Genomic DNA, 26,633 nt, shown 5'->3' on the forward strand with positions numbered 1-26,633 from the left:
GGCTTTCAACCATCCTTGGCATCTTAATACTGCTCTGTTACCCATCTGGCAGAAGCCTGGGTCTGCTATGTCCAGAGAGAAAGTAATGGTGTAATCTGAAGCAACCTTCGTGCAACAGCACCAGAGCCTCATCCGGCTTGTCATCTGGGAGAAATTCTAAGATGGGACCCAGCTTGTACCATAACTGTTGTACCGGGAGAGGATCGCCAACGAATCGGCGGTTTTGATGGTAGTGGCAGTGGTAATAATCAGCATTATACAATTACTGTGACGTCCAAAATGTCAACCTTTTTTTAAAATTGTGTCCCCCTTTATACCCATATATATATGGGGGGTGGGTGGGTAGTTTTAATACATGTAGGTGGTTGCGGGGGATTCCCCAACGTATATATGGAGTAAAAGAGGTCAAATAAAATAAGTTGACATTAGGGTGTTGCAGTGATCACCTAGATCCGTAAAAACCAGCTTGCTAAATTTCTCACCCGCCTTGTCCGAGGGGTACCATACATGGGTGAAGAAGGGTTGGCACATCTGGTCTGTGTAGCTGCTGACGCTGCAGAATCCTCAACCAGCTTTTCAACCGACTGCAGTGCCTACAGTTCCCTTGAGAATACCACCAGTATCAATTTCACAGGCTTCCTGAGACTTGTCTCTGGATATCCTGTCCACATTGCAAACGCTGGTCACAGAACTACAGCATTTTCTAACTCCTCCGGCCCCTCTGGGTGCCCAGACTAAGAGTCTTTCAAGAGAGGATTTGGTTACTCCCCGTCCATGGCAGACACCTTAGTTCCCTGTCATGGTGGCTACCCTCACAGACACTGATACTGGTCCTGACGCACAATCATCAGTAGTATGAGTGTCTGGGGACGTGTCCGACAACCTAGTGCCAGCTGATTGGGATCTGTCTTCCCGAGATTCACCTCCAGACAAGATATGCTTGTTCAATGCACTCTACATGTACAGTTAAGCTCTTCGATCTGGTTCCGGAAGAGCAGACGAAGGAAATTTTCCTGTTTCAAAGGCATCAAACCTCCAGGAAGTTGGTGTGGTTGAATTTCCTATGCTGGATGACACCTGGGAAGGTGGTTTATTGGTGATGAAAAATCCCTTCTCGGCTCCTCTAAAAGAAATTACATGGAGAAAAAATACAAGGTACCAGACTCGGCTCCTACCCAGCCATCCACTGACAGATGGTGTCAGCAGATGCGCGGAAGAGATCAGCCAACCCTTCTTCCCCATGTATGGTACCCCCGGACAAGGAGGGTAAGCAATTGGACACATTTGGCAAGCGGGTTATTAGCACCGCTCTGACTACCATCAAAGCAGCCAATATGTTGGCAATCCTTTCCTGGTACGACAGTATTAGAACATGGATAGACAATAACACTCAGCAGAAATATTCTAGCCACTGGGGCATCCATGATGTGAGGATAGTTAGCCAGTCAGTCTTGACAATTCACCGGTGATTATAAGATGGGTTGCATCTTATAATTAAGCAAAGTCGGCTGTGTCACTACTAAAAGGTATTTAGTACCAAGATGGCTGTTATGTGGCTTGATAACATCAGCATGCCACCTTGCGTGTGTGACTGAGACCCTGGATACATGCATAACTCTTTAGAAGTAGAGATTTTGTAATAATATACAACTCGTATATACAAACATCATAATGGTGAGAAACTTTGGACAGCTGCAGACAACTTTGTTGTCCTATGTATCCAGCTTGTTTAGTTACGTACAACTCTATATGATTTTCAAGTGTTTCTTGCTTTGAATATGTTTGTGTGTGGTGTGGTGTGAACAAAGTAGGTGTTTGATAAATGGTAGGCTAGCAGTGTCAGATTTACATTGCTAATTAGTACTGTAAAATTTTGTTTTACATGAATTGTCATGTTTTGATTATTTTGAATAAGAATAAAGAATGTTTTGTTTTATATCCATTGAAAAATAGCTTTTTTAAATAATTTTGTTATACACGAGTAGAGGGCATTGTACTTTTTGTGTTATTGACCTAGTTTAGGTTGTTTAGTGCCCTAGCCTTTGTTAAAGCTTTTTGCTCACACCCCTTTCTTGTGTTACCTTCCGACATCATCACACCAGTAGCACATATTATAAAGATGCGGTATAACACACCCTTTTGTCGCATGATAACAATTGGTGATCATGGGGCTGTAAATTAATAATTCTGCACATACGTCTTACAAAATAGATAAGCAAAACCTTTAAAACCTTAGTCAACCACTCAATATTTGATCCATTTAGATTATAAATATAGTACATATTTACATAAACTTCATATTGCAGTTTTAACCTTATTGAGGGATACAGGAAACATGTCTAAGTGAATAACATCAGCCTGCCAATTTCAAAATGGTCTTGCATATTACGAATCGGGTTATACTACTCATTTTTTCTTTTTATACCCATTGATTATTAATCGCACCCTCTCAGACTATTACAAATTCTACACAGAATATTTGTTTCCTAGGTTACGTATTGACCAGTGAAATATGGGATAGCAGAATAGATCTCCCAATCCCCCATATACAGAACTTAAAAGGTATTTGCTGCCTCTTCTGTAAAGTGTTTTCATTTTACATCCATCATTAGCTAATCATGTCAAGTTATGGTTAATAGCCAACAGTATCAACAAAGTCGCTGATTTTCAACTAATGTGATAATCCGAAAATTACATTCTGGAGTAGTAGTATAATTAAATAAGAGTAACCACTTGTATTTGTTTTTCCTATTGTAGAATTCGTGGCACCTACTTGTATTTGTTGATAACCCACACTTGGGCCTTTTCCCGATGGTAATTATTTCATTTGGTACAGGTTTAACCATTCTGGTTAAATTAAGTAAAGTCTAATAAAATTATAACGGTGTATGTAAACCTGTGTGTTGAACATGACTTGTAGGTATTTGTTTCTATAACCTACTTCTGAGTTTGAAATTTAGAAATGGGATGGAACATTTCAGCAGATGCTTTGTAGAATCTATAGGTTATGCAAAAACTGGAACTTGTTAGCAGTCACTTAACAGTAAGGGATTTTCCAATTCATTGTAGTTTGAAGTCTTTTATATGTTGAATTCACCCTTGCTAGTTTGCATGCAGCTATTCCTAAGCCGATTCCTGATGATTGCCCTGTAACTTAGTTATATAAATTCTCTTTCCAGCTTAGTTAATTCAAAATACTTTTTTTATTAGGTACCAAAGGATGATGAAAGGGAAAAGAAGTTTTCTAGGAGAGTTAATCACAGTCCACAGCAGTCAAGTTCAAGATATAGAGAAAACAGGTAATGTTGAGGTTGCTCCGCGTGGCAAGATTCTTAATAAGCCTACTTGTCAACAGAACTAAGTTTTCATGTTTTATTATAAAAGTATATGTAAAGAGATAATGCCCCTCCCCTTGTACCTCCCCCAAGCTGCTGCCATGCGCCAATCTCTAGCTGAGCTATTCCCTTGAGAGCCAGGACTTCGCCCAGGAAGTCTTCAAAAAGCCCAAAAGTGCAACCCTTTTTTCAGTCTCCATTTTCCTCCAGCCAGTCATGTCATTGGAGGGGTTGATTGCTCTGATTTTCTTCTCTTTGGTGAGTCTCAGTTTCAGAAAATAACTTTTCTTAACTCTTACACTCTTCAATATATCTGGAAAAATTCCATAGTCAAATTTTGAGGCAGTCGTCCCAAATGGACAATTTCAGACATTATCATTAATTATTTCATAATTTAAAAAATAAATGTGTTAATCTCATAATCTCATTTTTAACGGCTTTTAATATGTGGTTTTCTCATAGGGAAAACAAAGCATTTCAACCCAAATATCTGAAAAGCAGCCTCAATGATGTACATGATGTACACGATATTTGGTATGCACCAAAATCTTCAATTGGGCTGGAATAATTTACGATTTAAGATGTATCTTTTAGATCATGCATGAAGCCAATGAACATATATTTTTATGCACAGTTTAGACGTACATGTATGGACAGTGCATGTACAAATTGTTGTGAACCTGAGATCTTGCATGCTGCACACAACTTAAGGTCGCACAAACTCACATAAATACAGGCTAATATAGTATTTACTCTTATGTCCCGTCCCCTTTCCTCCATGCTGCATGGGTGTCCCCGCGCTCCGCTGACTCCACCCACCGGTGCCACTCCGCAGTCCCCTTTTCCACGTCGACGGGTACGGGCTGATTTCACCAGCGCTCCTGGGTTTTGCTTCAGCCATGTAATTGCACGCGCTATTCCTCGGATACTTCAGTCTTTTTTGTCTGGCGCCACGCTCCTCCCCGGCGCATGTCAACTTCAGCGGGTGTCAGCAGGTGTCCAGCTTGCGAGGGGCTCTTCCCTACATCAGATCCCCATGCTCTTTGCCTCTGCTGCCTTGGCCCTGACCACGGATGGGAGGGATGTACTGAGTGCAACACACTTTCTTCAAGTACTCGGAAGAACAGATTAGCTAGGTGGAGGGAGCTCTTCGGGAAGTCGCCTCCAGAGGACTTGAAGGACTTTGTCAGACATAAGTCACGGCCCAAGGGAGGAATCTCTCAGGTTCTCAAACGAGCAGCGGTACCAAGGCTAATCCAGCTACCGGCCGTCAGGCCGACGCCCTTGTACCAGCAACATGTCTGAGGGGGAGCCGCCTGCACGCAGCACTACCGGCGATACTGCTGAGGGCGACGCACCTACCAGGCCTAAGCCTGAGGTGCAGGTTAGGTCTCATGCTCCATCCCCAAGTGTCCTGGAGGAGTATGGGCCCAGTGAGCCAAGCACCACGACTTTGGCATGCAGCTCGAAAATTAGGCCGCCGCGCCAGACAAGATGGCCGCTCGTCCGATACCGCCCAGAGGAACGGAGCAGGTGGGAGAACAAGGTACAAGGTGGGGACTTGTGTGTCAACCAGGTACGTGGCCTACAGCTTATCCATCTGCATCACAGGGTAGGTTTACCCCGCAACCAGATAGATGGTGTACACACTGGCACCAGCAGCAGCCTGCTACCCTGTCCATATCACCTGCCACCCCACCGGCCTGCGAGGACAGGTTCTTTGAAAAGTTCTTCACGCTCATGAGATCGCCTCAGATGGGGTCCATCCTTAGGGATGTGATCAGGGACATGCTCCCTCCAGCCCCTCCTCCTGCGCCTATAGTCATTCCTCCTATGGCTCCAGCCCTGCAGGCCCTGGTGCAGCCCCTGCTGCCCACGCCAGCCCCTACGATTCCGGCTCCCCTGACTCCCACAGTTCAGGCGGTTCCGTACCAGCCTCTGCTGCAGCCTACGGCTCCAGTTTCGACACCTCCGCTCTCGGTGCCCAGCACTCCTCCACCCGCTCCAGACCAGCCAGACGTCCTGGTGAACACAGACGAGGAAGAAGACCCCGACACACCATCTTCAGCAAAGGCCCTCTACGAACGACTCGCAGGTCTGGCAGAGTACTTGGGCCCTCCTCAACCTGAAGTCGAACAACCAGAGGCGGGGGAACTGGCCGAGGTCCTCACTCTACGCCCGCGCCTAGAAGAGGGATCCCGATGCAGAAGGATGTCACCTGGGCCAAGAAGGGGTGCCTCAAACCCCACTCTGCCCAACCTGTCAATCTGCGCTTGGACGCCAAGTATAGGCAGATGGAGGGGGATCCACTCTTGCTGTTGGCCCACCCTCAACCGCACTCTTCAGCGATTGCTGCAGCGTTACTCTACTCAAAGCCTCAGTCGTCCTCGGCCACCTTGTCCTCGGCGCTGCTAGGCAAGGAGAAGATCTTGGAGGCGTACATTCCAACGCTTCACTGCATCTAGCCGACTTTCTTCCAGAACCTCTGGTGCAGAACCAGTCACGTTTCAAGGCAGGACTGGCAGAGGCATAAATGGTGGTGCCAAGACGACATGGAGTCCACTGTGGCCCACATTGACACCTCTGGCCGGGCCATATGCATCGCTATGGACATGAGGACTGCCTGGCTTCGGACTACTAAATTCAACCCAGATGTCCACGAACAAATATTGGACCTTCCATTCGAGGATGGCGACCTTTCACTGCACCACCGATTAGGATCTAGATAAAAAGGAAAACTGTTTGCAAACTGCAAAGTCTTTATCCTTACGATGGCCACGCCCAAGGTATACACCCAGTCAAATCAGCGGTCCGACAAGGGGCAGACTTTCGGGGGGGTTCTGTGGCTTCCAAGAACGGAGGTCCAGGCAGCCTGACTGCTTGCTGAGTCAAAACCAGCGCAAACAACAAAAGGGGTGGAGTAAGGGCTTGTTTTCAGTCCCCCTCCGCCGCAGCAGTGTCATGACTCATCCCTTCGGGTCCACGTGTCTCCGGTGGGGGGGCAGGCTTGCCCTTCATGCACAGTTTTGGCATCAGAAGTTTGCGGATACCTGGATCCTTTCTGTAGTATCCACAGGCTACCGCTTACCCATCCATCCCTCCCTCTCCTCCTTCCTTCCCACAGATTGGGACAGCAGCTCTGTTGATCGCTTGTCGAGAGCCAGGCAGTGGAGGAAGTGTCATGATCTCTGCTTCCAAAAGGTCAGGGTTTTCCCAACTCCCTTGGAAGCAGATCCATAACCCGGGTTCCGAGTGCCAACCAGTCCCAATTGGGACCTTTTGGACCCAGTCCTGGCGCCAGTGGCACCAGGCTCATAAATATGCCCAGTCCCAGCGCTGGAAGCGCCGGGCTCATAATGCTTGGGTGGACATACCTGCAGCAGACCATGCTGCTTACTTGCCTGCCAGTTGAGCCTCTGATCCGCTTCTGTTTGGAACTACTTTTCCTGTTGGGTGGGGCAGGAGCCACTCCCTAGATTCAGAACACTGGAACTCTTCTGGAAAGCAGGAACTCTTTTCTTACCTAGGCGTGGCTGTGGAAGGAGACACCTAAGCACTACAGGAGGCTATTTAAACCACACCCGATGGATGAATCTTGCTTTGCGTTATTCTGCATCCTCTGCAGCAGAACGCTCATCGTGTCTTCTGCATCTGATCCTGGGCCTAAGGAAAAAGGCTTACCATCCTGAATCCAGTCTATAGCAACACCTATCAAGACAAGAAAGAACAGGTTAGCATTACGGTCTTCAGTGACAGCTCTTCACTTACCTGGTCCATCGGCTGTCACCAACGCCTCGCGCTGCATTCCGGCATCTGAAAGACAAAGGCTTACCTACTCTTCGTGCGCTCCGGAGGTCTTCACACTGCATTCCGGCATCTGAAAGACAAAAGCTTACCAACTCTTTGCACGCTCCGGAGGCCTTCGGCGCTGCATCCCGCATCTGAAAGACAAAACAAGGTGCGTTTAAAGACATTGGGGAACTTTAATACTCACGTGCCATTACTCCTTTCCACATCTAACCCAGTGGGTATTCCGGCACCCTGCAGCCGCTCCGAACTTGTACCTGCAAAATAAAAAGACAGTTAGAGCGCATCGTGAAGCAGGCAACAAGCGCTTACTTACGTGCTTCCAGGCGCTTCTATTCATCACACGGGCTCCATCTTCAACTCACTTCAGCCCGTCATCCGCCATCGCCGGAACCCTGCAAAACAAGAAACATCATTACTAAAGACTTTAAAGACATTAGAATTACTCGAAACTTACCGTTCGTGCAGTAAACGACGGACAGCAGTCCTCTGAAGTCAAGAGGCCTGCTCCCCTTATCCAGTGAAGAAACTGGTTACAGCACCCTGCCCCGAGGCAGATGGAGAGCACGGCGTTCACTTACCTAAGGTGAGAGCGTTAACCTTTGGGGTTCTACAGGAGAAGAGAAAGGGAAGAAGAGAGAGACATTCAATAACCCAGTTCCTTAATCCCATATTTTCTATCTGCAGACATCTTACCCTTCGAGTCAAACATACAGTGCACAGAGGTCCAGCCCAAAGAGCCAGCCGTGTGTTACACATCACCTTTGAAGATACGGTATACGCCCAGTCAAGACCGGCGCCACTACGGGAATCAGGTGAGCGTTACAGGAAGTCCCAACCTCCCAGAGGCGCTTGGGCTTCTACTCCAGGATTTTCGCCATACAAAAGAAAAGCCAGGCTGGCCTGAGAGTTGTTGGACCTCTCCACCCTCAACCTCTCCCTCCCTCTTCAAAAATACAAGATGGTTATGCCAGTACTCATTGTGGAGACATTGTGCAGGGGATACTGGATATGCTCTCTGGATCTGAAGGACACTTATCTACACGTCACGATTTGGCAGCCTCATCGTTCCTTTCTGTGATTCAGGATTATTGGCTACCATTTCCAATACAAGGTGCTAACCTTCGGCCTCAGCTATGCCCCCAGGGTGTTGACCAGACCATGCAGTGGCGACTCTCCTCAGGGCCGCCGTGTCTACCTGTACCTGGACTTGCTCATCAGGGCCAGATCTCCAGAGGCAGTTTACCACACTTCCTCTGCCCTTATGATCACACTCCACGAGCTGGGGTTTTTGATCAACCTCAGTAAGTCTCTGCTGCAGCCTACGCAGAGACTGACCTTCCTGCGCCTCATCTGGGACACCGGCTCCGAGATATATTTTCCCTCTGAGGTAAAGATCACGGCCATCAAGAGGGCTGCTACTCACTTCCTCACCTGAGGGGTAACATCAGCCTGGTGGTACCAACATTTATTTGGTATCATGGCAGTGGTCCTACTGGCCGTACCCCACACGAGACTCAAGATGAGATTACAGCTGCACTTCGCTGCCTCATGGAATCAGGAGAGGGGCTCCCTAGCGGAGCTGGTCAGCATTACTCATTCTCTACACCCGGACTTCACATGGTGGTCCAAGGACTGGAACCTGCGGACGGGCAAGCCCTTCTGGCAGCTGACCTTGCAGGTCACCATCACCATGGATTCCTACCTGGAAGGCTGGGGGAGGGGGGCGGAGGGGGCTCTTGACAACCAGTGTCCATGGAGTCTGGACCTTGTAGGCGTCTCATATAAACTGGCTGGAGCTGAAGGCCATCTGGCTAGCTCTCAAAGCCTTCCTTCTGCTCATTGGGGGCAAGGTCGTCCTCCTCCAGACCGACAACTCCACCAGCATGTACTATGTCAACAAGCAAGGGGGTACCATGTCCCCTCCACTGTGCAGACTAGCGATCAGCATGTGGGATTGGGCCCTGAAGAACATCTACCTGACGGCCATCCACCTGCGAGGCGAGTCAAACCTGGAGCGGACAGGCTCAGCATACTGGGAGCAGACAATTGCAAGTGGCAGCTGAACAATTGGGTGCTGCTGGAGATCTTCAGCAGTTGGGCAGGATCCGCAGGTGGATCTAGTTGTCTCCTGGGACAACAGGAAGTGCCAGCAGTTCGTGTCCTGGCAGGGACAGGGCTCCGGCTCCCTGGGCGATGCATTCCAGATACAGTGGAACGGCATGACAGCATACGCCTTCCCTCCCACACCCCTGATCCACAGGGTGATCTGCTAGATAAAGGAATCTTGTCACCTCAGCATCATTCTGATAGCTTTGAGGTGGCCGGCAAGACCGTGGTTCTCGGAGCTTCCCAGCCTCTCGGACAGGCCTCCCATTCACCTGCCGATGGGCCCAGCTCGTCTTGTGCAGCAGGGTCATCCACCCCGCTCCACAGAAACTAGCTTTTACTGTGTGGTTCCTGAGCAGGTCAAGCTGAAACACCTGGGTCTATCACAGGCTAACCGGGAAATCATTCATGGCGCTAGGAGCAAGGCTGCTAGGAGTCAGTACAAAAGTAAATGGACTAGGTGCTGTCACTGGACAGACTCTAAAGAGATGGAGATTGGATGTTGTGCTCTCCTGCTCTGCACACCTTGCTCACTCAGGCGTGCAGGTGGAGACATGCCGCACCTATTTGGCAGCCATAGGGTCCTGCAGAACTTTGGAGGAGGAGGTCCTCTCCCCTTCCAACCCTGTGCTCAAGCGACATTTGGCGGGCCTTGCCAGGCTCTTCCCGCCTATCAAAAAAACCACACCCCATGTGGGACCTCAATGTAGTGTTGGGGGGCCTTGGCGCACAAACCATTCGAGCCAATGGTGTCTGGACATTAGGCTGGTCACCGTTAAAACAGCTCTGTTGGTGGGCCTCACCTCTGCTTGCAGAGTCGGCGAGATCCAGGCACTGGTGGCTTCAGAACCCTATACTATTCACAAGGATAAGGTGGTCCTGAGAACACACCCTGTGTTACTACCTAAGGTAGTCTTTGCTCTCCATCTAAGCGAGTAGATAGTCTTGCCCATGTTTTTTGCTGATCCTAAAGATGATGCTCAGAGGGTATTGCACTGTCTGGATGTCAGACACGCTCTGAAATTCTATCTGGACAGGACCAAGGACTTCCACAAGTCAGACGCTCTTAACTCTGAGGGGTTGTGGGGGGGAAGGGGGTAAAGGCCGTGCTATCAACCATCCAAGGCCTCTATAGCGAGATGGATGGTTGCGGCCATCAATGAGGCCCATGAGGGGCAGCATAAACCACTTCAAGCTAACATGCACGCCCATGCCGTCAGAGCCACGGCCATCGCATTCCAGCAGCAGGTGCAATGGCAGGTCATCAGTAGGGCAGCCACCTGGGCCGCCCCTTCGGCTTTCTCTAAGCACTAATGTTTGGACGCCGGCTCTGTAAGACTCTGCTTTCGGACAGGCGGTTCTAAGGAATCTGTTTTCTTAAGGAGGGTCTCCTCTCTACCCTGGGGCTACATTCAGTTGTAATCTTAAACTCCAAAGAGCGCAAAACGCTGCTGCTAAACTGCTCCTCGCCCTGGTTCCAAGAGTCCACACCTATCCAGCTCTCAAAACCCTCCACTGGCTCCCTGTCGGACGAAGAGCCTCTTTCAAGACCCTGTGCATCACTAACCGTGCAGTGCACAAGACTGCCCATTATACCTGCTACAAAAGTTAAAACCATACCTCCCACCCCGCACCCTAAAATCAAACACCACCCTCCTTTTAGTGATCCCAACAACTGTCGGGATCGGATGATCCGCCTTCTCGGCCCGACTCTGTGGAACTCACTTCTCCCACATATTCAACTCACTCAAGACTATATGATTTTCCGCAAAGCTCTAAAATCGTATTTCCATAACACCAACCTCAACCTCCGAAGCGATTACATTTCTAACAACCCAATGACTAAATACACAATGGAACTCTCAACCAGGTCATCAAGGAATACACCCATTAATTTGGCTATAAACAACCGTATTCCTAAAATGCAGACTAATGATCTCCTTGGGTCATAATTCCCATGCTGTCGCTATGCGCCCTGCCCCCTGATTCCCCATATCGCTGTGCATCCCTTAGTCCCCGTGATGTCTGTGCCCCCTGCACTTTATTTCCATGTGTCACTATGTAGCCCTGCCAAATGGCTCCCCGTGTATTCATTGTTACCCCTCTGGCTCCCCGTCCTGTCGATGTATGCCTAACCCCTCTTGCCCCTTTGATTCACCCGTCCTGCTGCTGTGTTCCCAGACCCTCTGGCTCCTCGAGTTTCCATAATGTCGTTGTGTGTCTAATGTTTCGCTGTGTACCCCTGCCCTCCTGTTCCCTGTGATGTAACTGTGTATGCCCACCCCTCTAGCCCCCATGGTGTCGCTGTAGTGCCCCTCTGTGTGCCTGTGTATCGCCATATACCCCTGCCCTCTTGTTCCCCTTGATGTCCGTATGTATCCCTCTGCCGCCCCATCCTGTCACTGTAAGCCCAGCCCCTCTAGTACCTGTGATGTCCCGAGTGCCCCTACCCCTGCAGCCCCCGTGTTATCGATGCATAGCCCCGCCCCTCTGGTATCCCTGATGTCCCTGTATACCCCCTGTCCCTCTGGTCCTGTGATGTCTCTGTACTTCTGGCCCTACACGCTTGCTGTTTGCCTCTACCCGGCCCCCCGCGATGTCGCTGTGGACCCAGCCCCTACGATCCTCGTGTACCGTTCCCAGACAAAGCCTCCTGTCCGTGCCTAGACAGAGTGCAGTAGCTAGTCAACAGATTCATACTGCCCATGGGCCTGTAGGAGTGTCTCTGCATTTTCCCCTTGTTTCCTCCCTGTCATCGAGTGCTTCGAAGCGCTTTTTGCTTAGACGCCTTGTAGATGAACCATCATATATCACTACGCTTACTCTCTACTCTACATCATCACACAAGTAGGGTACAGCAATACCCTTGATAAATTCGGCCTAGTTGCTCACATACGAACACTACCTCATGAACACCTCATTACATTAATTTCAGCTATATCCCATGACCAACTGGCCTAGCTGCACACACAAGCGTCCTACAGGCATAATGCAGCCAGAACCCAGTCTTGGTGTCCACCCACCAGACTGCACACATTCAACTGATACCACCACCACACCGAATGCTAGGATGCAGCTACCATCAGGAAATTAAATTGGCTGCACACATAGTTGGTGCACCCACGCACCCTATGACACCTACACTCCCTACTGACCTGGCTGCCATCCCCGAGGGCGTGCGTACCCACAACCCCTCAGGTCACCATGTTTCACTGTTGCCCACACCATCTCGTCACTGCTCCAAACCACTGATCCAACTATCGTGCTAATCCGTGCCTGCCCCTTTGCTCCCCACGGTGTCGCTAAGCGCTCCTGGTCCTCTTTGATGTCGCTGTATACCCGCAGCCCCTCTAGTCCTGTGATGTTTCCCTGCCCTTCTTGCTTGCTGTTTACCCTTACTTCGACCCCCAGCGATATCGCAGTGTACCCTGCCCCCCGGTCCCCATGTACCATTCCTAAGCATGCACTCCTGTCCGTGCCTTAGCATGTGCATGGTCTGGCTTCTCCAGACAGAGTCCAGTAGCTAATCTTCACACTCATGCTGCTCATGGCCTGTCGGACTATCTTGGAATTCTCCCTCGTTCCCTCCGTTGTCATCTGTGGCCTTCGAAACACACTGCGCTTAGGCGCTCTGTGGATGAACTATCATATATATATATATCTCTACGCTTACTCTCTACCATCACACAATTAGAATACAGCTATACCCCTCAATTATTCAGTCTAGCTGCTCACATACAAACACTACCCCATAAACACCCATCACCCTAATAAAATGCAGCTATATCCCATGACAAACCGGCCTGGCTACATACATAAGCGTCCTACAGGCCTAACGCAGCCAGAACCTAGTCTGGAATCCACCCACCAGACTGTACACATTCAACTGATATCATCACTCCCATACCTAACGCTAGGATGCAGCTACCACTAGGCATCTACATCAGCTGCATACATAATTGTTGCACCCACGCACCCTACGACACTTACTCTCTCTGACCTGGACTGCGGTCCCTGAGGTTACACCTACCAGCGCTTTGAGGTCACACCAATGATGTATAGAGCGCTGTATAAATGCCAAATAACATAACATAACATGCATTATAGAGGAAAGGGAAGGGACGGAAGAATAATTAAGTTACTCACCATAGTGACAAATGTACTTAGTCCATAGTCCCCTTTCCTCCATACGTCCCATCTTCCACCCTAATAATACTGGTGTCATTAGGCAATGTAGAATATTGTCAACGAGTCAGTGGGGACTGAGGAGTTTAACCGGTGGGTGGAGTCAGGGGCGCGCATGCTCCCAGGGCCTCGCCTCTAAATTTAAAGGGGAAGGTTTTTTTGTGGTGAAAAAGGTTCTGTCTTCCGCCCCTAGTGAGGGACGCTCATACAGTATGGAGGAAAGGGGACTATGGACTAACAGTACGTTTGTCACTACTGTGTGTAACTATTAATTTATTGCTTTAAAGTCATTTCTTTAACTTTGTTTTAGAGTATCCATGAACAAATGAGTCATGTTAGTGCAGTTATATCCAATAAAACAAAGGTAACGTAAGTAAACCTTGTGCATAAAACATGACCATTCCTTTAAAAAAAAAAAAAAAGAAATGAACTCTCAATGTTACATTTTGTTTCCTCTCCCGGTGACACTTAAGGCGTATTAAAGATAATTTGAAACAGAGTATAGATCTTTTACAATGCAGAAATCTACTTGTGGATAGTCCAATTTCATTTTATTTTGCAAGCATAAAATTAGCCTAAGTATAAGTAATGATTCTTACAATTCACCAGTTAAAATATGTTGCATTGAAACATTATATTACCAGTACATGAACATATAATGGAGTAAATTAACCAAATTCACTTAAGTGCATGCATTGTTGATTTTTAATGCTTTCATTTTGTTTATAAAAGTAAAAATTAAAAGAAAATGTGTAGCTTTAAGTTATGTTTATTGTAATATTAACATGCCTCACTAAACATAATAAAGTTGCAGATATAAAAGATCATATACATTTAAAGAATACTTTAAATGATTTTATGTAGATCGGTTATATTTGTTTGCGTATAATAAAAATGTCTACCTTAAACTGTGCATCCAATGTCTGTTAGTATGTTTATAAAAATTGTTTTTGCTACATGCATTTTTAAAGTGCGTAATAAAGTTGTCATGTACTTAAGAAGTAGAAGTACATATGATAAAGATAGATGTTACTGTAACACGATATGTAAAAATAGTTGTATTGCAATGGTTCAGTGTCCCTGTTTTTAAACCTGTGCGTGTACACATTGTCCAAGTATGAACTTAAAACACGGGACAAAGTATATATAATTGTTAAAAATATGCTTTTGGGCTCTACTGAAACACTAATATATAAGCAGTCTGACATTTGGCTATGAAATTGCTGTGAAATACATTGGAAAACTATTGGATGTACTGGCCCTTTAACTGAACATGCATTTAAACTTTGCCACACACTGGGCCTCATTACGAGTTTGGAGGCAGCCATGCCCTTAATAAGGGCATGTCTGCCTCCAAACACGGGTCCTGGTCCGTGAATGGGGAAATACCGGGCCATTCCAAACTTGGAGGAACTGGTATTTCCCCATTCAGAGAACGCATCCCCATTTCCATTTGAGCCCCCATAGGGGTCCCCTCGTGGGACCCGCAAAGGACGTCTGGTCTGACCAGACGTCCAGAGCGGCTCCCGCAAGGGAACCTCATAATAGGGCGGAATGGGTTTAATGGCACCGGCACCTTTACCGCCGCTGTTAAACCCATTCCGCCTGGGTCGTAATGAGGCCCTCTGTATTCATTTTTTCGTAGGTGAAAATAACATACAAGTTTAACAAATTAAGCCCCAAAAATAACCTTACTTTTTTCTTCCTTATATTCATTTTAATCCAAATGAATGCTTTTTAAAATACCATTTAAAGAGTATTGTCAGAACCAAAAAGGTGTAAACTCCACATTTATAAAACTGTGTATTAGATATGCATTGCACTAACTATGTTTAAGTGTGCATTCTTTTTGTTCTAATTTACATTGACAACTATTTAGTACTCTTGCAGTACATATTAAAACAAGATTGTATCTTAGCAAGGTATTTTGTGTACTCTGCAGATTATGTTCTTAAATATAGGTAGTATTGTGAGGTTTAGAGAGAATTCCAAAAGGCACATCAAAAATAAATACATAATATGTAAAAAGACACAAATGCAGAAGTTTTAAATCTGACATGTAAAACATACACATTTCTTGAAACACCCCAAAAAGCATACAAACCACATTAAAATACAACATACAACAACTGCACTTAAGAGATGCTTATTTAGCACAACAAACCATTGACTATACAAATTTAGTTTGGCACACGGGCTAAAATTAAAAACAGATGAATAAATCAGTAATATTAGAAATGGCACAGATACAAGAGTAGATAGAAAATCAAGTTAAAAATGTTAAGACTTTTTTTATAAGGGAGAACATATCTCAATACACTAAATCAACAGTGTGTTTCAGTTTGGCAAAAAAAGTAACGCTGCTTAAACATGCTGGACGCAGCTACACACTAGAAATTGTAAGAAACGTGTTTGAAAAAAGGATACATTGTTACTCTACTGCACATTACCTGCTTCATTAAAAAATATTACATTTTGCTTTCAATAAAGAAGTTAATGCTATTGAATGTAAAGATGTAGACATCCTTGAGCTAATTCAGGTTGCAAACATGAAGAAACTGTTGCCAAATGTCCAGTAACAATACAACCAGAGACATTTTTAAAAACATGTAGACTACTTTAGTCACTTTACATTCCTTGAAACAATTTGTAAGTAAATATTGCACACATCAAAACAAATGAAATAGACATTTTAGAACAAGTGATCCTTGATATACACAACAGTACGTAGGATTACATGGACATATTTGCTGTTCTTTTGGAAAGTACTGTTCTCCAGCATGGGGTCTGGCATGGATTCACATGCTCATGAATATTCCCCGTTGTCAGGACGGGAATCCTCGGTATAGAAAAAAAATCGGTATCAGTTTCGTTTCTGATCTCTTTCTTAGTAGTAACCAATCACTGGTCTCTGGGTCATACTGCCCCCAGCCAATGACTGCCCTCGCTCTAAGCCCTGCCTCCGGCAGCCATACTCAGATTTTTACCGCACGTTCAAGTGTTGGGAGTCCTCGTGCTGTAGCTCTCGAGCTTTAGCTGTGTTTTCGTGCTTTTTCAGGAGCTTTTTCTAATTTTTCGGTTAAATAGAGCCTCAAGCTCCACCGTTCTACATCCGATCAACGGGGATCCGTTTCAGAGCTTTCTACGCCCCTCAAGGGTGAAGATTTTGTCATGTTACGCTTTTGGAGGATTCCAGAAGTTCCGAGGCCTAACCCGGACATGGCCCAGGAGAAAGGAAGCTCGACGCCCGGGAAGCTGTTCAGGACCTGCCCTGGATGCCAGCTTCAGAATGTTCTCAAGGAGAACAAGCATTCGTTATGCCTCTACTGTCTCCATGAGGACAAGCCGCACAAGAAGGACTGTGCGTTTTGTGGGAACATGTTGTAGCGGACCATGAAGGATCGCCACCTCCGTCTCGCCAACTGGCTGGAAGGGAAGAGCCCGTCAGGTGAGAAGAAGAAAAAGAAGTCCGAGCGGTCTTCTAAGTCCTGTGAGGGTGCGACGGGGGCCCAACAAAAGGCTAAGCACCGCGAGTCCGCGGGCACCTGGAGCACCGAACGGTCGGGCTCCTTGGCTGCCAGGCAGGGCGCATCCTCCCCGGCGCCATTAACCACGAGCCAACGCTCTGGCTTGGGTAAGAGGAAGTCAGAGAACCCGGCGAAGCTTCTGGAGAGGCCCCGGTCGATCTCAGATTCCGGCAGAGGGGGAGTGAGGCTCGGACCCTCCCCCCAAGGTGAAGGCCCCAGGCGTCCAGAAGGTGACGATGGCCTTAATTCACCCTGCTAAGACCTCGATTGAGGATGTCGCCGCAGCCCTGGCTCAGCCTGTGGAGGCTACACCAGTGGAGGCACCCTCGGGACCCAGTCTCCCTGCCACCGCGGAGGGAGTCGTCTTTCAAGCCCATTGAGAAGACCCCCACGACGTCCTCGTTGGAAAAGGTGGGGGAGGGGCTGGTGGCCATCGTGGATACGGACACGATCTCTGAAGAAGAGCTCAACGAAGTCGTGGAAGAGGCCCAGCCCATCGGGAGGGATCCCGACGAGGGCGACGACGAGAGCGACGGTGTCACCGACAAGGCTCCTCAAGAGCCCTCGCGCCTGTAGTTTCCGGCGCCGCAGGACACCTCGGCGGCCATTTGGTCAGCGATTCAGTCCTTATGCTCGGAGATAAGGACAAGGTTGACCCTTCCCCCGACGGAGGTACCTGAGCCAGACCCGACGGGGGAACCGGAGCCAGGACCTTCGAAGAGTCCACCGCATAAGAGGAGGACGACGCATCCTACGCCACCTCTCCCACCTCTGCGGCCTGCTCTGCCTTCCCCCCGGTCTACTACCCACGGGGATGATACAGGCATGGACACGGCTACGACAGGTAAAGATGACGACTGAGGCGGCGAGGGGACGTGTCCCCCGTCGCCCCCTGCTCGGGCGTCCCTGCCCGACCAGATTGGATCCTTTCATGCCATGATTTCCAGGGCATCCAAGCTTTTCCAGCTCTGCCCAGAAGAAAAGAAGGAAGGGTTCCTATACCAACGGCGCGAGACTAAAAGGAAGATGGTCGTCACCGTACCGCTTCTTGATGACATCTGGGATGAGGGGCTCGCACTCCTCAAGAACCCTGCCACGGCGCCGGCAAAGAGGGACCGGTACGAGAAGAAGTACTGGGTCCCCGACGCTGCCCCCTTGTGCCTTCGGGCACAACCTACCCCGGATTCAGTCGTCTCGGCGGCTGCAAAGAAGAAAGCTGGGGGGGGGGGGGCATCGGCCTCAACATCAACTTCCCCACCGGACGGCGAGGGCAGGAAGTTGCGCACGATGGGACGATGGTTCATCTCATCCACAGCGTCGACTATCAAGGCGGCCAACGCCCTGGCTATCGTAGCCCGCTACGACAGGGAGTTGTTGTTCAAAATGGCCCCTCTGTTAGACTTCCTTCCGGACGCCAAAAGGGCTGTGGCCCTCGAAATGCTACAGGAGGGGGAGATTGCTTCGGACCACGCCATCACGGTGGCAACGGACATCGCTGACACCGGTTTCCGTCAGTTGGGCAATGGCGTTTGCTTGAGACGACGAGGATGGCTTAAGGCCACGGATTTCCGCCAGAACGTACAAACCAAGGTTTTGGACATGCCCTTCGACGGGAACAACCTGTTTGGGAAGGCGGTTGATGAGTCCCTTCAGGCCATCAAGACAGACACAGACTGCCCGGGCACTGGGAGTGCTCCAACAACGACGGCCGTCCTTTCGGAGCTCCGGAGGCAGACAAGGTGCCTCCTAGGGATCCGGCAGTGGCTCCTCCACTTACCGGCAAGATATTCGTCCCAGGAAGCCTACAGGGGACGCGGCAAGTCAGGTGGTGCCCGTCGTCGACAAGGGGGCAAGGCGGCCTCCAAACAAGGTTGAACCGACCATGGGGTCGGGCCCCCGCCGAAGCACCCCGGTGGGAGGCCGGCTGGCGAGGTTCGTCAGCGTGTGGGAGTCCATCTCCACCAACCGTTGGGTGCTGGACGCCCTGGCCCAAGGGCATGCCCTCGAGTTTCAGAAGAAGTGCCCTCGCGTTCCACCTGTGGCCAGGAAGGAAAATCACGTCCCTCAACTACTGTTGGAAGTAAGGGCGATGCTCAAGAAGGGTGCCATCGAGCTCGTCCCAAAGAGGCTTTGGGGCTCCGAAGTTTACTCAAGGTACTTCCTTGTAAAACAAGAAGACGGGAGAATGGCGCCCCATCCTGGACCTACGACGACTGAACAAGTACATCAAGGCACAGAAGTTCCGTATGGTCACCCTCCAGCATGTGCTGGGACAGCTGGAGGAAGGCGATTTCCTGTCGTCGTTGGACTTGGAGGATGCGTACTTCCAGATCCCCATTCTAAAAAGACACCGAAAGTTCCTCAGGTTTGTGGTCCAAATGCGGCACTACCAGTTCAAGGCCCTCCCGTTCGGATTGAAGTCGGCACCCAGGGTGTTCACCAAGTGCCTCGCACCTGTAGCGGCGCGGCTGCGCCTACAGGGGATCCACGTCTACCCCTACCTGGACGACTGGCTCATCCGGGCACGGACAAGGGAGCTCACCGTGGAGCACACTGCGAAGACCGTCCAGCTGCTCACAGACCTGGGATTCTCCATCAACTTTCCAGAATTCCACCTGGTTCTGTCGCAAGTCGCCCTGTTTCTGGGAGCCAAGCTCGACACAGTGGCGCGGCTGGCCTCGCCGTCGGAGGAAAGGACCAGGACCATTCTGGGCAAAGTGCAGCGTCTGCTGACCACAGACATGGCCAGGGTAAGATCTATCAAGTCCCTCTTCGGGATGATGTCCTCCTGCATTTATCTGGTGTGCCTTTGCAGGCTTTGGATGAGACCCTTACAGGAGTTCCTCGACGCCCGCTGGATCCAGTCGACGGGAAGCTTCGAGGACAGGATCCCCCTCAACGAGACGTTCCGTCAGGCGATCCGGTGGTGGAGTACCCCTGTCCATCTGTAGGCGGGCACGGACTTTCAGACCCCAGCTCACCAGGTGACGGTGATGACGGACGCCTCCCTGGAAGGTTGGGAAGCACACTCCGGAGATCTTCACGCGAGAGACCTTTGGCTCTCGGAGGAGAAGTCTCTCCACATCAACATCTTGGAGCTCCGCGCGGTGTTCTGGGCCCTCAGGTCTTTTCTTCCGTCCTTCAAGGGCAAGGTGGTGAGGATCTTCACTGACAAAACCACCACGATGTTCTACATACGGAAGCAGGGCGGAACCAGGTCCCCGGCCCTATCCAAGGAAGCCCAGGATCTGTGGCATTGGGCCGTTGCCCAAGGGATGTCTCTGGTGCCTCTTCATCTGGCAGGAATAAAAAACACGATCGCCGACTCACTCAGCAGGGAGCTGCGCTCGTGCCACGAGTGGGAACTACGCCAGGATCAAGTGGATCGACTCTTCCGACGATGGGGCGAACCCCAAATCGATCTCTTCGCGACAGCGACGAATTCCAAGTGCCGGAGGTTAGCCAGCAGGTTCCCCCAGCCGAGGAGCATGGGCGATGCTTTCTCGTTCCCCTGGGACGGCCTATTTCTTTATGCGTTCCCTCCGCTGCCGTTGCTGCTCCGGCTCATCAACCAGCTCAAGAGGTCCCGGTGCAGGATGATCCTCGTCGCACCGGCGTGGCCGAGGCAGATCTGGTTCCCAGACCTTCTGGAATTGTCAACGTCCCCACCAGTCAAGCTGTCGACGGACGCAGGCCTTCTCTCCAGAGAAGGAGGCGCCATTCTTCACCACAACCCAGAGTCACTGAACTTGCAGGCCTGGCTCCTGCAGCACTCGAGTTTGGAGGGTACGACATCCCGGCCGACTGCAGAGCGGTTCTTGCAAAGGCCAGGGCGTCCTCAACTCTCAAGTGCTACGGACATAAATGAAAGAGGTTCTCTGTCTGGTGCCGTGCACAGAAGATTAACCCTCTGCGGATTACGGCCCCTCAAGTACTGCCGTACCTACTGTCGCTGGCTAAAGCTGGACTGGCTCACGCCTCCATCAAAATACATATGGCTGCAATCTCCCGATATACCAGGACGACGGGACGGGCGTCCTTGTGGTCATCGCCTGGTGAAAGAATTCATGAAGGCACTATTCTGATCATTCTCGCCGGTGAAGGCTCCTGCCCCGGCCTGGGAGCTTAATGTGGTGCTGACCAAGTTCATGGGGGCCCCATTCAAGCCTATGCATTTGGCGCCTTTGAAGTTGCTGTCGTGAAAGACAGCTTTCCTTGTGGCCATCACCTCCAGCCTCCATACTTGACTTTTCATGACACGAGGTCGGTGCTGAGTACACATCCATCCTTTATGCCCAAGGTGCCGCCGGACTTCCACCTCAACGAGCCCTTGGTGTTGCCAGTTTTCTTCCCGTCGCCTTCGTCGCCGGCTGAGAGGACTTTGCACTCGTTGGATGTAGCTAGAGTGCTGAAGTTCTACGTGGACCGCACGAAGAGTTTTCGGAAGACGTCACAACTATTTGTGAACTTTGGGACTGTGAATCAAGGGAAGGCTCTCTCGAAGACTTCCATTTCCAGATGGCTCTCCGGCTGCATCATGCACTGTCACCGGTTGGCAAACCGACAGCTGCCCGGCCGTCCGAGAGCCCATTCGACCAGATCGATCGCTGCTACCACGGCGTTCCTGTCTGGTGTGCCCCTGCTGGACATCTGCAGGGCTGCGACGTGGTGGTTGACGCACACCTTCACAAGATTCTTCTGCGTCGATCGGGACTCCAGGGAGGAGTCCAGGGTCGGCCAAGCAGTGCTGCGCAACCTGTTCGCCTAAGGTGAGCCTGGTGAGGAGGTAAGAGTTGCTTAATGTTGAGCCTGTTGCCACCTCCCGTGGTTGTGCATGTGTGTACTGCTATGTATTCTGTTATTCTCCAGCATGGGGTCTGGCATGGATTCACTTGCTCATGAATATTCCCCGTCGTCAGGCTGGGAATCCTCGGTAAAGAAAAAATCAGTATCAGTTTTGTTACTGATCTGTCTTTCGTAGTAGTAACCAGTCACTGATCTCTGCGTCATACTGACCTCAGCCAATGACCGCCATCTCCCTAAGCCCCGCCTCTGGCAGCCATCTTCAGATTTTTACCGCACGTTCAAGTGTTGGGATCCTCGTGCTATTGCTCTCGAGCTTTAGTGCTTTTTTCGCACTTTTTCTTAGGAACATTTTCTCTTTTTCAGTCAAAAGAGCCTCAAGCTCCACCGTTTCTTTATCCGATCAACGGGGACCCGTGTCGGATTCTTCTACGCCCCTCAAGGGTGAAGATTTCGTCGAGCCACGCTTTTGGAGGACTCCAGAAGTTTCTCAGGCCCATCTCAATCATGGCCCAGGAGAAGGGAAGCTCGATGTCCGGAAAGCTGTTCAGGGTCTGCCCTGGATGCCAGCTTCAGAATGTCTTTAAGGAGGACGAGCACTCCCTTTGCCTCTACTGCCTGCATGAGGACAAGACGCACGTGGAGAAGGACTGTGCGTTTTGCGGCAATATGTCGGAGCGGACCATGAAGGACTGCCATCTGCGTCTCGCCAACTGGCTGGAAGGGAAGAGCCCGTCAGGCGAGAAGAAGTCCGAGCGGTCTTCTAAGACCTTTGAGGGCGCCCCGGCGACAGGGGTCCAACAGAAGGCCAAGCACCGCGAGTCCGCTGGCACCGGGAGTGCCGAACGGTCGGGCTCTACGGGCGCCAGGCAGGGCGCATCCTCCCCAGTGCCATCAACCACGAGCCAACGCTCTGGCTCGGGTAAGAGGAAGGCCGAGCACCCGGTGAAGCTCCTGGAGAGACCCCAGACGAGCTCGAAGGCCCCATCGGAGGGGGAGCGAGGCAGTGACCCTCCCGCCCAAGGAGAAGGCGGTGAGCGCACCTAAGGTGGTGTAAGCCTTAAACCACCCGGCCAAGGCCTCTATCGAGACAGTCGCGGTGGCCCTGGCTCAGCCTGTGGAGGCTACACCAGTGGTGGCGACCTCGGGGCCCAGAGTCTCCCTGCCACCGCGGAGGGAGTCCTCTTTCATGCCCATCGACAGGACCCCCATGAAACCTCCGACGGAGAAGAAAAAGGGGGGCATGAGGTCGTCGTGGATTCGGCCTCAACCTCTGAGGAGGAGCTGATCGAAGTATTAAGCCACGGCGTTGGCGTGGAAGAAGACCAGCCCGTCGGGAGGGTCCCCGACGTAGGAGACGACGAGAACGTCGAGGGTGCCAACGGGGCTCCTGACCGCCCGTCGGACTCCCCTCAACCAGTGCCGCAGGACAACTCGGCAGCCATCTTGTTGGCTATACAGTCCTTATGCTCGGAGATGAGGACGAGATTGCCGTTACCACCAACGGAGGAACCTCTCCCGACGTGGGACCCGGAGCCAGGCCCTTCTGGGAGCCCTCCTCCTAAGAGAAGGAGGATTCATCCGCCACCTCCTTTTCAACCATCGCGCCCTGCTCAGCCCTCCTCCCCGTCCACGACCCGTGGGGATGATACGGGGACTGACAAGGCCGCGACGGGCACAGACGACGAGGTTTATGACGAGGATCTCCCGTCGTCACCACCTCCTCGGGCTTCCCCGCTCGACGAGATTGGATCGTTTCATGCCATGATCGCCAGGGCATCCGATCTTTTCCAGCTCTGCCCGGAAGAGAATAAGGAAGGTTTCCTTTATCAACGGCGCGAGACCAAGAGGAAGACGGTCCTCGCTGTACCTCTACTGGACTATATCTGGGATGAGGGTCTCGCCCTCCTCAAGAACCCATCCACAACGCCTGCGAGAAGGGATCGGTACGAGAAGAAGTACCGGGTCCCGGACGTGGCCCCCTTGTGCCTTCGGGCACAGCCGACCCCGGACTCGGTCGTCTCCGCGGCGGCCAGGAAGAAAGCGGGGGGGCCTCGGCCTCTACGTCAACCTCCCCGCCAGACGGCGAGGGAACGAAATTGGACACGATGGGACACAGTCATTTCATTGGCAGCAACGACGATTAAGGCTGCTAACGCCTTGGCTATCGTAGCCCGCTACGACAGGGAGTTGTGGTACAAAGTCGCCCCCCTGCTGGACTTCTTAGCAGACAAGAGGGCGGAGGCCCCAGAGATCTTGCAGGAAGGAGAAGTGGCGTCGGACCACGCCATTACGATAGCGACGGACATCGCTGACACTGGATTTCGCCAGTTGGGCAACGGCGTGTGCCTTAGACGGCGTGGATGGCTCAAGGCAATTGACTTCCGTCAGGACGTGCAGACCAGAGTCTTGGACAAGCCGTTCGACGGGAGCAACCTGTTTGGGAAAAGAGTGGACGATTCCCTACAAGCCATCAAGACGGACACGGAGATGGCCCGAGCTCTTGGTGTTCTCCAGCAACGACGGCCGCCCTTTCGGAGCGGCAAAGGCAAGCAGGGTGCCTCCAAATTTTCTGGCGGCGGATTTTACACCTATCGTCAAGCGGCCCGTTCGTCGTCACAGGAAGCATACAGGGGACGAGGCAAGTCTGGCGGACCCCGTCGTCGTCGCCAAGGAGGACAAGGCGGCAAAGCCTCGTCGAAGCAGGACTGAACCGGCCGTGGGGTCAGGCCCCCACCGAAGCACCCCGGTGGGAGGCCGCCTGGTGAACTTCGTCAGCATGTGGGAGTCCATCTCCACCGACCGTTGGGTGCTGGACGCCCTGGCCCAGGGTCACGCGTTCGAGTTTCTAAAGAAGTGCCCGCTCGTCCCCCCCTGGCCAGGAAGGAACATCACGTCCCTCAACTTCTCTTGGAGGTAAAGGCGATGCTCAAGAAAGGCGCCGTCAAGCTCGTCCCAAAGAGGCTTCGGGGCTCCAGAGCTTACTCAAGATACTTCCTCGTGAAGAAGATAGGAGGATGGCGTCCCTTCCTGGACCTACGACGACTGAACAAATTCATCAAGGCACAGAAGTTCCGGATGGTCACCCTCCAGCACGTCCTGGGTCAACTGGAGGAGGGCGATTTCCTGTCGTTGGATTTGGAGGATGCCTACTTCCATATCCCCATCCTAAAGGGACACCGAAAGTTTCTCAGATTCGTGGTCCAAGGGTGTCACTACCAGTTCAGAGCCCTTCCCTTCGGATTCAGGTCGGCACCCAGGGTGTTCACCAAGTGCCTCGCACCGGTGGCGGCGCGGCTGCGCCTGGAGGGGATCCACGTCCACCCCTACCTTGACGACTGGCTCATCCGAGCAAAGACAAGGGAGCTCGCCGCGGAACACACTGCGAGGACCGTCCAACTACTCACGGACCTGGGATTCTCCATAAACTACGCCAAGTCCCACGTGGTTCCCGCTCAAGACGCACTGTTTCTGGGAGCGAAGCTCGACACAGTGGCGCTTCTGGCCTCTCCGTCGGAGGAAAGGACGAGGGCCATCGTGGGCAAGGTTCAGCGGATGCTGGTTGCGGACGCGGCCAGGGTGAGGTCCATCAAGTCCCTCCTGGGAATGATGTCTTCTTACATTTATCTCATCCGCCTGTGCAGGCTTCGGATGCGCCTGTTACAGGAGTTCCTGGACGCTCGCTGGATCCAGACGACGGGCAGCTTCGAGGACAGGATCACACTCGACGAGAGTTTCCGACGAGCGATCCGGTGGTGGGGCACCCGCGCGCATCTGACGGCGGGCATGGACTTCCAGACCCCAGGCCACCAGAAGAGTGACCACGGATGCCTCCCTGGAAGGGTGGGGAGCGCGCACCGAAAATCTGCACGCAAGAGGCCTTTGGCTTCCGACGGAGAAATCCCTCCATATCAACGTCCTGGAACTCTGTGCAGTGTTTTGGGCCCTCAGGTCCTTTCTTCCGTCCCTCAAGGGCAAGGTGGTGAGGATCTTCACCAACACCACCACCACCATGTTCTACATCAGGAAGCAGGGCGGTACCAGATCCCCAGCCCTGTCCAAGGAGGCTCAGGATCTGTGGCATTGGGCCGCCGCCCAAGGGATGTTTCTGGTGCTGTTTCATCTGGCAGGGATAAAAAACACCATCGCCGACTCGCTCAGCAGAACGCTGAGCTCGTTCCACGAGTGGGAACTACGACAGGATCTAGTGGACCGCCTCTTCCGACGGTGGGGCACACCCCAGATCGATCTGTTTGCGACGGCGACAAACTCCAAGTGCCAGAGGGTCGCCAGCAGGTTTCCCCAGCCGAGGAGCATGGGCGATGCTTTCTCGTTCCCCTGGGAGGGCCTGTTCCTATATGCGTTCCCTCCATTGCCCCTGTTGATCCGGCTCATCAACCAGCTCAAGAGGTCACGGTGCAGGATGATCCTCGTCGCACCTGCGTGGCCGAGGCAGATATGGTTCCCGGACCTTCTGGACTTGTCAGCGTCCCCGTCAATCAAGCTGCCAGTGGACGCGGATCTTCTCTCCAGTGAAGGAGGCGCCATCCTCCATCACGACCCGAAGTCGCTGAACTTGCAGGCCTGGCTCCTGCAGCGTTAGAGTTTGGAGGATACGACATACCGGCCGACTGCAGAGAGGTTCTTGCAAAGGCCAGGGCGTCCTCAACTCTTAAATGCTACGGACACAAATGGAAGAGGTTCTCTGTCTGGTGCCACGCACAGAAGATTAACCCTCTACGGATTACGGCTCCTCAAGTACTGCTGTACCTGCTGACGCTGGCCAAGGCTGGACTGGCGCACGCTTCCATCAAGATTTATCTTGCTGCGATCTCCCGATAAACCAGAACCACGGGACGGACGTCTT

General features: G+C 51.3%; 1 protein-coding gene across 1 annotated transcript in view; it reads left to right on the plus strand.

Annotated features, from left to right (window-relative positions):
• The window catches only part of RBM26 (RNA binding motif protein 26), a 1,704,516-nt gene that overhangs the window by 305,862 nt on the left and 1,372,021 nt on the right, over positions 1-26,633 (plus strand). The window contains exon 4 of the mRNA XM_069639899.1: positions 3,211-3,299. Coding sequence (XP_069496000.1) covers positions 3,211-3,299 — 89 coding nt within the window. The remainder of the gene's footprint in view (positions 1-3,210; positions 3,300-26,633) is intronic.

The sequence above is a fragment of the Ambystoma mexicanum genome, chromosome 7q (genome assembly GCF_040938575.1).
Source record: "Ambystoma mexicanum isolate Mex_15411 chromosome 7q, UKY_AmexF1_1, whole genome shotgun sequence".
NCBI classification, from domain to species: Eukaryota; Metazoa; Chordata; class Amphibia; order Caudata; family Ambystomatidae; genus Ambystoma; species Ambystoma mexicanum.